At 39.4% G+C, this 14,592-nt stretch overlaps 1 protein-coding gene and 1 long non-coding RNA gene across 3 annotated transcripts in view; one reads left to right on the plus strand and one right to left on the minus strand.

Moving 5' to 3' along the window:
• cecr2 (CECR2 histone acetyl-lysine reader) overlaps window positions 1-14,592 on the minus strand; it is a 31,693-nt gene extending 17,101 nt beyond the window's left edge. For both annotated transcript variants that reach the window (XM_084095386.1, XM_084095385.1), the window contains exons 1-2: window positions 14,310-14,592; window positions 630-724 (exon numbers count right to left, since the gene is read on the minus strand). In XM_084095386.1, coding sequence (XP_083951512.1) covers window positions 630-724; window positions 14,310-14,429 — 215 coding nt within the window. In that variant the 5' untranslated portion in view covers window positions 14,430-14,592. The remainder of the gene's footprint in view (window positions 1-629; window positions 725-14,309) is intronic.
• LOC311071170 lies at window positions 853-5,083 on the plus strand. Its single transcript, XR_014603780.1, has 3 exons — window positions 853-1,354; window positions 2,435-3,025; window positions 3,175-5,083. It is a non-coding gene; the product is annotated as an uncharacterized lncRNA (long non-coding RNA).

A 14,592-nucleotide genomic window follows, 5' to 3' on the forward strand; every position in this document is an offset into this window, starting at 1 on the left:
AACCTAGCTCCATGACTACAGCGCTACTACAGTCAACTGGTTGCATGCAGATTGGAGATGGAGTCTGAGTCAGACACAGGATGTGGGTTGGGCAATACCATGCATAAGATCCTTCAAGAGCACAGAGGAGGGTTGCAAAAACACCCCAAACAGTACAGTATTATGAGTATTTACGGTTCAATACAAGTTAAGATCCATCAACAACATTTGTTGCATAATATTGATTACAAAAAATGGACTCATCCATTTTCTTTATTATGCTGTCATGGCAACAAAGTTGTGAAATTGGATATTGCAAAAACTGTAAAATTGGACATTCGATTTTATCATACTAAAATCATGTTAACACTCATATTGTTTACATCTGGCTCTACTACTGGAACAGTGAGTATTATTACCATTTACAGATTCACTTCCACTGTAAGTGCCTCACTGTAACCCACAAGTATTGTTGATTGAGCTTAACTCTTATTTAAAATTGAACTCTATCCTACATTTGTTTTCTTTTTCATTAATCCATTTACTCAGATGTACGTCATCATATGGAAGAAAATATCTGTCACTACTTCAGTTACATCACAACTTTAAGGTACAATGGGAACAGGAAATACTGATGGTGATGCACTTACGTGATGTCGCTGCGTTGATAACATCCTTTCAGCAGGGAGCAAAGGAGGTCCGAGAGGAAGTCTTGGTCTTGTTTCAGTAGTGCTTGCTCAAGTTCCTATAAAAAAGAACACCAGGGATTGGTGCCATTACAGCAGGGTTGAGTTTAACTAGCAGCTGCTTTTACAAACTTATTAAACGATATTGGCCTAAACAGCCTAGCTTTACATTTTTATACCACTCTTTCGCTGATGAGAAAATGTTGTGGCTTACTAACACCACATAACGTGGGGTACTCACAGTAGTAACATAGATTTATGAATTTCATATAGTAGTTTGACATTTTCAGCAAAACAGTGTAGCCTCATGTTACAAAACTCTTAAGGGGTACTAAAGCTAAAAGTAAGTGATGCAATAACAGATCCTGTTTGACCACCTTCTTAGGTTGTCATTAGGCATTACAACTGAAACCAGAGTAAGACTAATTGTTGTTTTAAGGAACTGCCTGTAGAGCAATGTCACTCAACCATGTTCAGTTCAGGAACCAACCTGATGAACTTCCTTTGTTTGCAAGAGCGACATTTTAAAAACACCCAGTGTGCACTGAACTGTTGAGTGAATGTGGTGTCAACTTAATTTGATCTTTTATTTACACTATAATATCATACCACTACAACGCACTTTCTAACACCTCTGGACTTGGATAAATGTTCCCAATCCTGTACAAACAATTTCAATCCTCATACAGGTGAGAAAACAAAGAGATATGTTAATGACATTTAGCCTAAGGTTAATTCTGATTGGTTAATCAACATGTAGAGTAGTGACATTTCCATGTGCATTTATAATCAAGCTACAGCAGGTTTTGGATACATGAGCTACAGTCCTCATCTGTCTGTCCAAACATGCATAACACAAAGCATAATTAAATATTTAAAAGCATTAAATGATCCTTGTGCATGAACCGTCTTTTAGAGAAAGCACACACCACAGAGGCCGATTGTAACACATCAACGTGTACTAAACTGAAGTGAACTATAGTGTTAACGGACCCAAATTTATGAAGACGTTCAAATTGTGACAACCTTTTATTTTAGTTGAACTAAAGCAATTTATCATTCATCATCCATCCATCTCAATTTTAAAAAAATTATTTATTGCTTTGGTCCAAGCAAAGTCAAACTTTTTAAGTCCAAGTAAACATACTTTGTGATGTGCTGAATGTTGAGTACTAAGAATGTCACAATTTGAATGACTTTGTCAATATGAAGCAAACTGATGTATTACATCATAACATCTGAAGGCGTAGCCTAGTCATGAAAGATCTCAGCACCACTGTAGACTTAATCCCTTCGAGGGGCAATCCATGAGCTATTACCATCATGACTTTGGGCAAAACAAAATCACCCCATATTGCTCAGCTCTAGAGGTATTTTCCCTATAGGTGTACTGCAAGTTGCTCTGGGTGAAAGTGTCAGCTTAATGACAATTCAAAGCAAATTAGACATCTGAACAGGCTATGAAAACATCAGGTAAAACCAATACGGGAAGCAATAAGTCACTGTCAAGAAGAATTAACAGTGGAATACTACAAGAGTACATAAACATGGTTGGTAACCAACGGACTTTAAAAACCTATTGGATATAAGTTGGATATAAAGTCCTGGTAAAGTCTGGTCATCTTTATGGTAAAGTATAAAGATGGTAAAGTCCTTAGTCTTGCACTAAAAACACACCAAAACATTCTCCTGGTTGTTGATAAAGCTTCTAGGAACAAGATGGAACTGAGATTTAACCTTGACCCCTGTCTTCTTTCATTGTGTTGCAGCTATTGAGGGTTTATGAAGCGGAAGTAAGTGGGACTGCAAACTCCAGCCTACTGAAAGGAACTAAGCGACAGCATGAGCCCACAGCCACAGCTAGGGCTAGGCTGACCCAGCACAACCTGACCCAGCATGCACTGCTCTCTCTTCAGGATGCCCAATGTCACTAAGAAAGAGGGAGGGGGAGCTTGAGAAATGTAAATGGACAGTGCTCCATCACCGGTCCATCTCAAGGAGCTTAGCGACTGCGGTTGCTTTCTTTCACGAGGACACAGCGAGCCACTCAGTCCCTCAGGCAACAGGGAGCACTTTTCAGCTCCTGTATAAAATATCCTCCCCCTTTATCCTTTCAGAGCGGAGTGACACAACAAAATTAACTCAAGGGCGAGAGAGGCAGCCCATCCATTCATCGTGAGATTCACTCAAGCTGCAGATTGCCGTTTCTCTCAAGAGAAATGGTGGAGAGAATGGGGTCATGGAGGGTCAGCTCACACACCTCCTGGCTGTAGAGAGGAAACCAGGAGCCCAGTGTCAGCAGCAAGAGAAAAAACAGAATGAGAGCTTGAAAAACAGGATGAGACATGCTTGTGCTTAAGGTGAAAAAAAAACAAACAAAAAAACACTGTCCTTAGATTGTTCTCTTGGGGAAAAAAATGGCGGTGGTGTTGCTTAACATGCTGAATTCATTAGGCTTTTTTGGGTTGATTGTTGAAGCAATTTAAAAGCTATTGATTATCCCCTCCAGGTACTCAATAAAGAGTCTAAAGTGTCTGTGAAACTCCTTATTGAAGGAGACTGTTTGGGCAGGAAGTCCAGAGGGGAAATGGATCCACCGTAACAAAAAGGGTTATCACCTGGAAAAATTTGGTAACATGTCTTCATCCATTCTCTTCACAACTCACTCACACTGAGTGTTTGGTTCTGCCAGGAACATACAGGATTGCCTTCAAGTGATGTACCACTTTGGCCTTCCACACGTCCCTCAGAACCTCTGTTACACCCACAAAACTTCCTGGTCCCTTGACAGTTAGAGGACCAGAGTGGGCACATCTATCAGTGCAGCATCGACTTTGATCACACTTCAAACCTGAGGCCGGCTACGGGGGATTAACACAACCCCACTTCGCTTTTGAAGTTCCATTCAGTGGCTCAGATGGCAGAGAAGGGAAATTAATGTTGTGCGTGTCCTTTCCACCACAAAGTCTCCTTTAACAGCTCCCTGAAGATATCAGACCTCAATCTTCTGTCTTAACCAACTAACAAAACAGGTATGGTAATTGCACAGCACAGTTTGGCAAAAAACAGTGATAGTATTAGATGAGTCATTAGGAGTAACATTTTCAGTCAAGTCCAAGGTTACAGTGATAGTTCACCCAACAATGAAAATTCTATCATTTGCTCACCCTGTATGAAACTTTAAAGAATGGTTTGACTGTTTTTGTCCAAAACTGGCCCTATTGACTTTCATTATATGGACAGAAAAAAACAGGCTACAAATACATTTTTCTAAATATCTTCTTTTGTGTACCACCGAAGAAAAAGTCAGACATGTTTGGAACAATATAAAGGAGTAGGCTAAATTATGATAATTACATTTTTTTACCTTTAATAACCTTTAATAGTTTACCAAATAATTATTCAATGTGGCTGACGTTGTAGGTCACATGACATTTAGTTTTAAAAGTGACACTACTGAAAACAAACGGTAATATCAGGGCAACCTATGGCACGGGACAATCAGTGGTATGTGACATTAGCTAAATAAGGTGTATGTATATAATTTAAACAAAGTTCCTCTAACTTGTTTATGGATGTACATTTTGGAGTAATCATTCCTCATGGTCACACACACATTTTAACCAGTGCTAGTGCACAGATCCGACAAACCATTCGTGTGAGCAGAGGTGCGAGCTTCTGTGATTATCCCTCCACATGCCATAAGGTTGCTGACTAAATTAAAACGTTAGGCTATATATTTTATCAGTCTCAGAGCTAATTCACTGAATGTCACTGATAAAGTTGTGTATCTGCCAAGACAGAGCTTTGGCAAAACTGAGCCACCCTCTGTATCAGTCCCTGGTGCACACCAGAAACTCTCTACAGATGCATACAAGCAATTAACAGCTCTTGTTAGTTAAGGGAGTAACAGACAGACAGTGAATGTTCATCTATCTGTATAACGTTCTCTCCACTCCCTGAACTGTATCTCCTGATGCCACACTTTCAACCTACATAACAGCACGGCAACATTATGAAGAGAAAGTTTACCAACCGAATTGTGGATCTTCCAATAACTGAGACTTTCTTATAAAGTGTTTGCGGTGCTTCAGATTCCGCAGAGCAGCACTGGCCTGGCAGTTGATGATAACGTAAAGTGGAGAGATACAATCCAGATAAGGTATTGTTACTCTCTTCCCAAGAACTTAACCATGCATAAAGTAATTCTCTTGAAGACACCAGTGGAAAAACAGCCTTGTTACCACCTATTCTTTCAAGGCATTCAGACCTCTTCTGTTGCTGCCAACTAACAACAAACTCTTGCTTATATATTGTGTACTGTATAATCTTTGTTCTTCCTTATTTTTCGTGAAGCTTTATTTTGCTTCACTTCTGCTATGATAAAGAGACATCCCCTTTTGCATTGTGTGTTCGTTTATTTTGGGGGTGAAGCAATGAATTATATATATATATATATATATATATATATATATATATTTTTTTTTTTTTTTAATTCCATTTAATTCCAATAATAGTTTGGTCATATCACTACCAGTACCCACCAGTCAGTACAATTTTGGAAAGGGTCAAGAGCAGGGAAGGTTATACAACGGCCACCCATCTCAATGTCAGGGCCAGGTGCAACAGGTGGCCATGGATGGGCGGCCAGACACATCTAGGGTTTGGGATCACTGCACAGGCAACTGAATGGGGATCATTAACTCCCCTAACAACAGCCTCCCCATTCTCATGGCCACCACTTGGTGGTCTTTTTGCCAATATCTTGAACAGGATATTGTCCAACACCACCAGGTGCAGTAATGTGCTTATGACCATTAACAAGACTAGTTTGCCAACAAAACTAAGCATTAGGGCTGCGTGCCTTACCACATACATAATGACACATAATACAGCACCAAAAAGTCTTATCAAAATATCATTAAATAAAGAGCACACTGTTGTGTTTGTTAACCAAACAAATGCTTGCACAACCTCAAACTTGCTGCTTTTACCATCAGTGACAAATACCATTGCAAAAATAACTTCTCATTACTTAAACGTGAGTTTGAGAGAATGTTGCACAGCAATACTTTCTGGTTATGAAAGTATTCCTGGTAAACAAAGGTCAACAGGTTAAACTCGCTATAATACAATGCCTTGGCGGTAAAGCTAATGCAAAACCATAATGATAAAGAAACTGCCTCAAACGTATAAACAATATATACAATATCATCCTATAATAAAAGTTGAGGCATTTCTTTGATCATTAAGGTATATTTCTCTAAAATAAATAGTTTAACTTAAATCAGAAGACCAATTTCTTACATCACTTTTAAAATGAATATTTAACAATCAAGGGATGGGGAATTCATTTGAAAAACAACATTAAAAATTATTTTTCCTTCTGTAAATACCACTGAATAGAAGATTTGTTTTCATTAGAGACTACAGAAAAGACTCAAAGGCTTTATCTAAACAGTGCCACAATATTCAGATAAAATAGTTCTCCTTGTAAACCTAAACACATAATTTGAGCTAATTTCAACTAATTTGAAACTTCAAAGTCATGTCGATGCTTATGCTTCCAAGTCGAGTCTGAATTTAAGTGCGACTTGAGACTTTTAGACCCAAATGTATCCAAAATAGGTATTAATTAAGCTGCATTTCCTAACTAGTTTTAAGCAAAGCATGTAGTAGTAGGCTAATGCTCAATATAACATGCTCGATTGTTTATAAAGAAAAAAGAAAGACCAATTTCAGAGTTCAGGGTGAGTTGGTCTGAACAAGAGGTCAGAGCAAACTGACATTATCTATTTTTAACATCGGGAGCAACCAGGAAACATTACTATAAGCATAACAGACAAGACAACCATGGCTTCTCTCCAAACAACTGTTCCCAAGAGCAGCTGAGTGGGTCTAGCTGGGCCATTGTCACAAACTCGCCTATCAAAGCACATTGACACCCCCCAGCACACCCCTCCAAAACACACACACGCTTTACACGTACACACTCTCCGCCACCTCCGCTGTAGGCTGGGGGTCCCTCACGTCTCATGCACACAGCCTCCCCCACCATCCAACTCTATCCTGCGGAGTGACATTCCCACTGGAGCCCCTATCGCTGCCACCCCCACCAACTCAACTGTCTGCGGGGAGAGAGCTGCAATCCCAGATGACACACTAAACATCAGATTTCCCATCATGCACTTACGAGCTCCCAGCAGGTTCTTGCATCATGCTGCCATGAGCAAAAAACAGCACGTCGCTCAGAGGAACACCTGACAGTCACACTCTAAGCGGGTTAACACTAACCCGACAAACTAGGATCACAATGGGGGCCTCGATTTCATCCCAGACAAAACACAAACAAGCAACGGCGTGTGTGGAGCGGCAGCCTCAAACTGGAGACAGACACTGGGAGCCATGGGGCGCTACAACAATAGAGCTGCCTGAAACAAACACCACAGAGTACAAACCCCTTCACCCGTACCCCATGTGGAACCATCTGATACATTTACTTCTGCCCTCACCTGTCAATCAGAGGTGGGGGAGGGGGGTCAGTGATCACAATGTGGATGGATACGGTGGTTAAGACAGACTTGGGAAGTACCAGATGTGTTGTGTACATATGATGGATTCACTGGTCATATCACACGAATAATGCAAAGTTAATGCAAAACTTGACGTCTTGATGCTGGGTGGTTGCTATGCAGTAGCTAAATAAGCTTTTTTTTTTATAGCCTACATCTGAACACGTAGCCTTTCAAACTATAAATTGATAACACATTGCACTCTAAAAAGTTGTCTATTTAAGTTGTCTATTACTGGCCAGTCATCAATATGATACGAAATATTGTACATCCATGCTTTACACCTCTCCTACACTGGGACAGCATTTTCTTCCACTGAAATCTGAGACATTTGATAAAGCGGTCTAGAATTGCATATTTTGGAAAATGATGACATAAGTCTCTCTAGCTCACCAATGCTGCGTTTATTTGATCAAAAATACAGTAAAAACAGTAATTACTCCATGTTACGATATTATGTGACACCAAGTTGTGCGACTTTGGTGTTTTTAGTTTCTTTTGTATTGTTTTTGCCGCTGTCCGTGTTTTTTACTTTCTCTCTCGCAGGCGATGTGCTGATCGGTCGCCTGATTGGCTGTCAACCATCTGAGAGGAGGGTTTTGGCGTGCTGACGTCTGCAAGTGAGATCCAGTCATATGGCTACCGGAAGTCCGGGAACTATAAAAGGAGGAGTCACGAACGCACTAGACGGCGGCGGCCTTTTTGTTTGTGAACTTGACTTTGTGTGCTCGGTATTTTTTTCTTTGTTAAGCTTGATTTGGTTTTGCTTGTTTTCAATCTTTCAGAATTTATCAAGCTCTGTTAATGTGTTTGAATTTGGTCATGTGAGATCTTGTTGTGTTGCCGTCCTATTCTTTTTATCTAAATGTTTGAGAGCGGTAACGCTGTGTTTTGGGAATGATAAAGGAAGAGGGACAGGTAAGATGTCACGTGACGTACATTGCACTTAGGTTTATTTTCTGTTTAAATATACCAGGTTAAGGGGGCATGTGCCATTTGTTGTTTTTTTTATTTGATAGTTAGAGTAGGGAAGTATACGACGTCTTGGACTTTTCTTTTGTATTAGTTAGGTTAGTTTAAAATGGTATAGAAAGATTCTTTTGTTTTATTCTTTTCTTTGAGTTGGCACTGTCCAGTTATTCCCTTTTCCTTTCCCAAGTCTGGGATAATAATATAATTTGTTGGTTTGTTTGATTTACCTTTGATTGTAAACAACTTTAATTGTTTCTTTATTTATCTATATCTATCTATCTATCTATCTATCTATCTATCTATATATATATATGTTTATATATAGATATCTTTTGACCAGTTGCACATAATAAATGTGTTCAAACGCTCTACTGCTTCTTGGTTTCACTCACTTTCCAGTGTTCTAATGGTAAATATTGTTGATGGGTGACATAATGTTCCCCTTCTACCTTCCTAGGCTTTTAAAACCATGAAGGGTCGTAACACTCCAATTTAGAAAATAACTTGTTTTCTATTTTAATCATTTTAAAATGTAATTTATTCCTGTGATGCCAAAGCTGAATTTTCTGCATCATAGTGTCACATGATCCTTCAGAAATCATTCTGATATGCTGATTTGGCTATGATGGACTGGCCAACTGTCCAGTTTGTTCCTCCACCTGTGGCCCGAGACACTGGGATTGGCTCCAGCATCCCTGTGACTCTAAAAAAGGACAAAGCGGTTTGGAGAATGGATGGATAGATGGATGTGGATTAGGTGTTTTCTATTTTGCTGCTAATATTTTTTAACTACATTTTTCTTTCAGAATACTTTGATGAATAGAAAGTTAAAAAGAACAGCATTTATTTGAAATTTAAATATTTGGTAACATTAAAAAAAGTCTTAAAAGACTATCAATTTAATGCATTCTTGCTGAATAAAAGAAGAAAAAAAAGACCCCAAACATTTGAACGGTAGTGTATGATGAGTTGTCGCTGATCACATGATTTGAATGCTTAGAGAGATCATGTCACAAACATTATGGCCTTGCCACGCTATAGTAATTAAAGAAAAGCAATAATGTTGAGAATATGTGAATGTATTTTCTCATCTGGTTGACTGGAGCTAGTCAACAAAGTTAAAATCTCTAAAATGAAGGTGGGCGAGAGCGGTTCTTTTCAAGCTGCAACATCTGGGGTCTGAAACAAGGCCTGCTGACCCATCAGTTATTGATGGTGCAAATCCCACAGTCAGAGCTCACTTCCTCCTCCTCAAAACCACAGGAGCTCTACCAAGGGTGAGCCCCTCGCACATCAAAGCTGCTAATTCAACACAGGCTTCACAGATACGCACATGCACGCGCATACACGCTCACGGCCACCCTTCACAATCGGCACCCGGTGTTGGAGCAAAACGAGAGAGCACTACAGATCCTCCTGACACAAATCCATTTTCCTCATCTTAATCCATCTGTTTTTCAAAACAAGAGCTTGTCGCCAGCTCCCGCTCCACCAGGCCCCATTGAGATTAAATCTCCCTTTACAATCAAGCAGCGCAAGGCCCTAAAGAAACCAAGCACCCAGTTACGATCATCTCAGCTCTCCGGGGGGAGAGGCAAAGAAAGCCACCATCTGTGATTTAGTCATGCTCATGCCAGGGCCAATGATGGAGCAACAGTGGGTGAGGAGGAACGTGAAAGAGGCTCTATTCAACACCGGCAGAACACACAACCCCAAGTTGGGTGGAGGAAAGAGCATAAGGGGGCACTTGTACCCAAGGATGAAGGTGTGATAAAGAAGATGAAAGGGAGGAGTCCAAGATAATCCACTGGGAAAATTCTGTCATGTAAGATCATGGATGAGACAAACAGCTGTCAGGGAACATGTGGATGGATGTGCTACGTCAGAGCTTGACAAAGGCTTAATGAGCTCTTGCACAATAGCCTCTGTGATCTCCGACAGAGACAAGCGTTAATTAGGGGTGCATCAGTAGTCTGAATTATAAACTCGTTCAGTCACTGATTCTCATTACAAAAGAAATGGAGAAACAACTAGTAAACCTGTGTGAAAGGAGTCTGGTCGCAGGAGGATCAAAAGAAGAGTCAAGTCAAAGATGACTGCTTCAAACTGTAAAAATGGAATCTTTGCAAATCTTCACAAAAACAATCAATATAATGAATAACAGACATTTATGGAAACCATTTCCACTTCAGAATAAAAAAAAATTGACAATCACACAATGAGACTTTCTCATAACTGCAACTTTATATTTCACTGAGTGGCTTTATCACACACAATGTGATATAAACAATTCTCGTGGTTGAGCCTTTATCTCTCACAAAGTGACAATTTCTCTTAATTATTACGTTATTTCTCAAAATATGACCACTCAGTAGCAACTTAATTTCATTCTCTTCAAACAAAAGTATGTCAGTAAGATAGTTATTTAAAGAAATTAATAGGCTACTTCCGCAAGGAAACATTAAATTGATCAAAAGTTATGTTTATAATGTTTCAAAAGATTTCTTTCAAATAAATTCTGTTGTTTTGAATTTTCTATCAAAGAATCCTAAAATAAAATGTAGGATAATGTGACTGTAGACTAGAGGAATGGCTGCTGAAAGAAAATTCAGCTTTGCCATCACAAGAATAGGTTAAATTATAAAATATATTTAAATAGAAAACAGTCATTTTAAATGAATAAAACAATATTACTGTTTTTACTGTATTTTGAAATAAATTCAGCCTATTTGAGAGACTTTCAAAACGCTAAAAAAATCTTTCCGACCCAAAACTTTTGAACAGTAGTGTGAACATTAAGAACAAGTACACAAATTGGCATGTGATTTAGGAGAAATGGCTGCAGATTTACCAAAAGGATCAAATGTTGCCTACCAGGGTCAATTATTACACAATTAAAAAGTGTGAGTGAGTGATGGTCAGTTCTCTACAATAGATGAAGTTTGAGCAATTAGTAATGAGCTCGTCTTTCTCCAGATGCCCAACATTGCTGACTTTGCCCACCAAACATAATCGATTCATAAACTAAATTAAGTCCCACTCTCATCTTCTGCTGCGGCAAACGCTTGGACCAAACGCCCACAGATCAATTCTCAATCTCCACCCACTCTCCAGACACCACCAAATTGATAATGAAGACATATGAAAACAGACAAGCAACAAAACACCAACTCTGTGTGGAGTCAGCAGGCTCGGTCCTCTGGCTGTGTTTGTGTATGAGGGGTGAGGGGGGACGTCCTGAAGGACTCTGTCTCTCTCGGCTCTTGGAGGCGGTGGGATTTCAGGGCTCGTTTCACAGCCACACTGCCAGGAAATCAAGCGTGCTTCACACAGACAAAGAGCAAGGAGAGAGCCCAAGCGAATAAGGCCTCTTCCTGCCGAGCCCTTCTCTCATCTAGGGCAGAGATACGGAGCGCGACTGTGAAATGTAACCAAGGAACAATGTGCAAGGAGCCGTTTTGTCAGCATGCCAAGAAGAATCTCCATTGTCGGCCCCCGGAACGGATCCTGAGAAGAAAAGGAGCTGGCCAACACCTTATACTTCATACTGGATCATTGCCTTTGTAATATCCACTGTGTTCGACACACAAAGCTTGTGCTCTGAGTGTGACAATCGTGAACAAATTCAATCTTTCAGTGGTTTTCAGTCTTAAGGCAAAATAACATTAAAATATTTGACTAAACAAGATTCTTGGCCAGATTTTTGCCAATCCCAATGTTTATTATAAAATAAAATACTTTTGTTCAAGTTATATCACTGTTTATTAAATGAATGAAAATCTGACTACTCAACAGGTGAGATTGTTAAGGTCTTCGTGACAAAAATCAGGTGTACTAGAATGTCAACGTGCAAAGTCATTTAAAACAAACAGCCATACGGCCACCTTATAAAGTAGGCTTTCTCCCACGCAAAAGACATTGTATCCTCTTACAAACGGATTTGTGTTCTATTTACCGAACTATCCACCTGCTTTTTTTAGACACAGCCCTGTGCCTCATGCTCACAAGGGCTGAAAATGAACAGGTGAGGTACAAGAAAACATCAGCTAAGCCACTGCAACACCACATCAAGGATCGTCTTTGAGCGAGTTGCTGGATGAAATTCCCAACAACTTGTTTTGAATGGCTCACGCAAATGAGATGAAGTTTGACAGAAATCCAAATACGCCAACTGTATGCAAGAAAAAACAAAAGCTCATTTCATCATTTTTGCACAAGTTGTACCTGAATTGAATTGAACTGGATATAAAATAGCAAAGTTCTTAAATTATTTACAATGTCAAAGTATGTTCAACTAAAATGTCCTACTATTTTCTCCTACGGCAATGTAAAGACAAGAGACTCTTTACCGTGTTCAACAGCCACTTCAACACTAATAAGCATTAGGACAATTGAGCTTAAGGCAAAGATAATAATAGAAGAATGGCGCAATGTGACGATGACTTAAAAAACGTCTCAATCACTAGATTAAAGCAACCGATTGGATTATTCACAGTCCCATTCACGCGCGGCTGCAAAGTTACCAGGATACTGAAGTGGGACTGAGAGCTTTTGTGTTGAATGACCTTGGACACCTACACTGAATGCAATTAGGATGCGAGGAGGAATCGTGAAACGGTCAATGACTTGATTCTGACACAGACTCCCACCCTCTGAATGTAAATCCTTTAACACTGCATTGACACACGCTGCCTGTAATCTGCGATCACCAAACTACACACAGTCAACATATGCAGGAAGCTCAGTTTGCAATAGTGTTGCAAAAAATCAAACATGACCAAAACAAAACAAACAAAAATCACCCAAGTTACCAATTAGAGACCGATAATCGGTTTGGCAGATATTTTACATTCACACTTTTCAATTGAATTGATACTGACACTTTTTAAATAGCCATTCATTCTCAAGCGAGAAATCTGTTCAGATCACAATAAAAACAAATCTGCATAAAATTGTCTTTAGGATTAACAACAACAGCAGCATGATTATTATTAATATTATAATGAAAACTATAACATAGGGTTTAATTGTTGATTTAGTCATTTTGAGTCAAATAAAACTAATGATACAATTTAAAGTAGTTTCTGCATAATAATCTGTCATAAAAAGGCAATATCGGTCGATCTCTCTAGTATGAAATTCCTATTTGATCACGCCAGTTGTAACTTTTCTGGGAAGCAGCACGCGGTGATCAGCAGATCAAACCCCTCATGCAATAACAAAGCCAGTGGCCAGCACGTTTCACACATGTGGGGGTCGAGAAGGACTGATGCCTGCCTGTGACAAATACACACGATCTATGCTGTTTCCAAATGCAAGTTAAAGGAGGTGATAAAAAATGGGGGTGACTCAACTACTCTATTTAAATGTTTCTGGGTTACATTCACATCGGTAGATCAACGCGAGACTAATTTTGCAGCATCATTGTTAATAGACTGAATCAATAACAAACAAAACAGACAGACAGTAGGAAACAATGGCCAAGTCGAAGGCAGCCTGTGATCCAACAATAAACTTGTAACCCAACAATCATGAACTTGAGTTTATAATATGAAACGAAACAAGCCCAGGTGAACGAGCTAATCAAGTCACTGGAAAGTTTGTGTAAACCTATTCGACGCCACTTATATCGAGAATGAAAACCGGTCTTACGAGAATGAACAAGAGACTTTAAACTTAAACCAACGCACGACTTAACGCTAAAATCGATCCCGGATATTAACAGAAATAACGCAGCGTTTATATTAGCAATTGGTTTAACTTAAAAAAGGCAGAACAAAGTCTAACCTTACTATAACCCAACCAATAACTCGGTTTATAAACAAAGACAAAACACTACTAACCACTGAAAAAACAAGAATTTTAAAGCTTGTATTGGAGTAACGTTAATCAATCAACGCGTCCAGTGATGGTTTAGTTATGTTATTATATAAACCAAACTAAATAACTGACTTTATTCTATCAACGTCACTATCAGAGACTTGCGTTGACTTCCCATTAACTAACTTATAACGTGAATGGTTAAAGTGAGACTGCTGGGGAACATGGCCAACTTGAGTTTGGCTTTCTTTAGTTAATTCATACAGGTATGGTAATTTACCTCGATTTCAAAGTCTGGTAAACTGAACGCCGTCCTGAAGAGAGAGCAGAAGTGCGCTATGGCGGGGACTTCCCACCAAGACTGGATCTCCTCCACAGAAGTTATACATCCCTGGGACATCTTTCTGTTATCCTACGAATGTCTCACATTAAAAAGAGTGGCTTAGACGAATCCGCCCAGCGTGTTCCTCACATAGAACTTGTTTAACTGAACAGTAAAACTTGTTGTCCTTGCGGTGCAGCAGCCATTGCGACCCGTAGAGTTGTACAATCTGTTTCAATCC

The sequence above is a fragment of the Abramis brama genome, assembly GCF_963993115.1.
Source record: "Abramis brama genome assembly, chromosome: 20".
NCBI lineage: Eukaryota > Metazoa > Chordata > Actinopteri > Cypriniformes > Leuciscidae > Abramis > Abramis brama.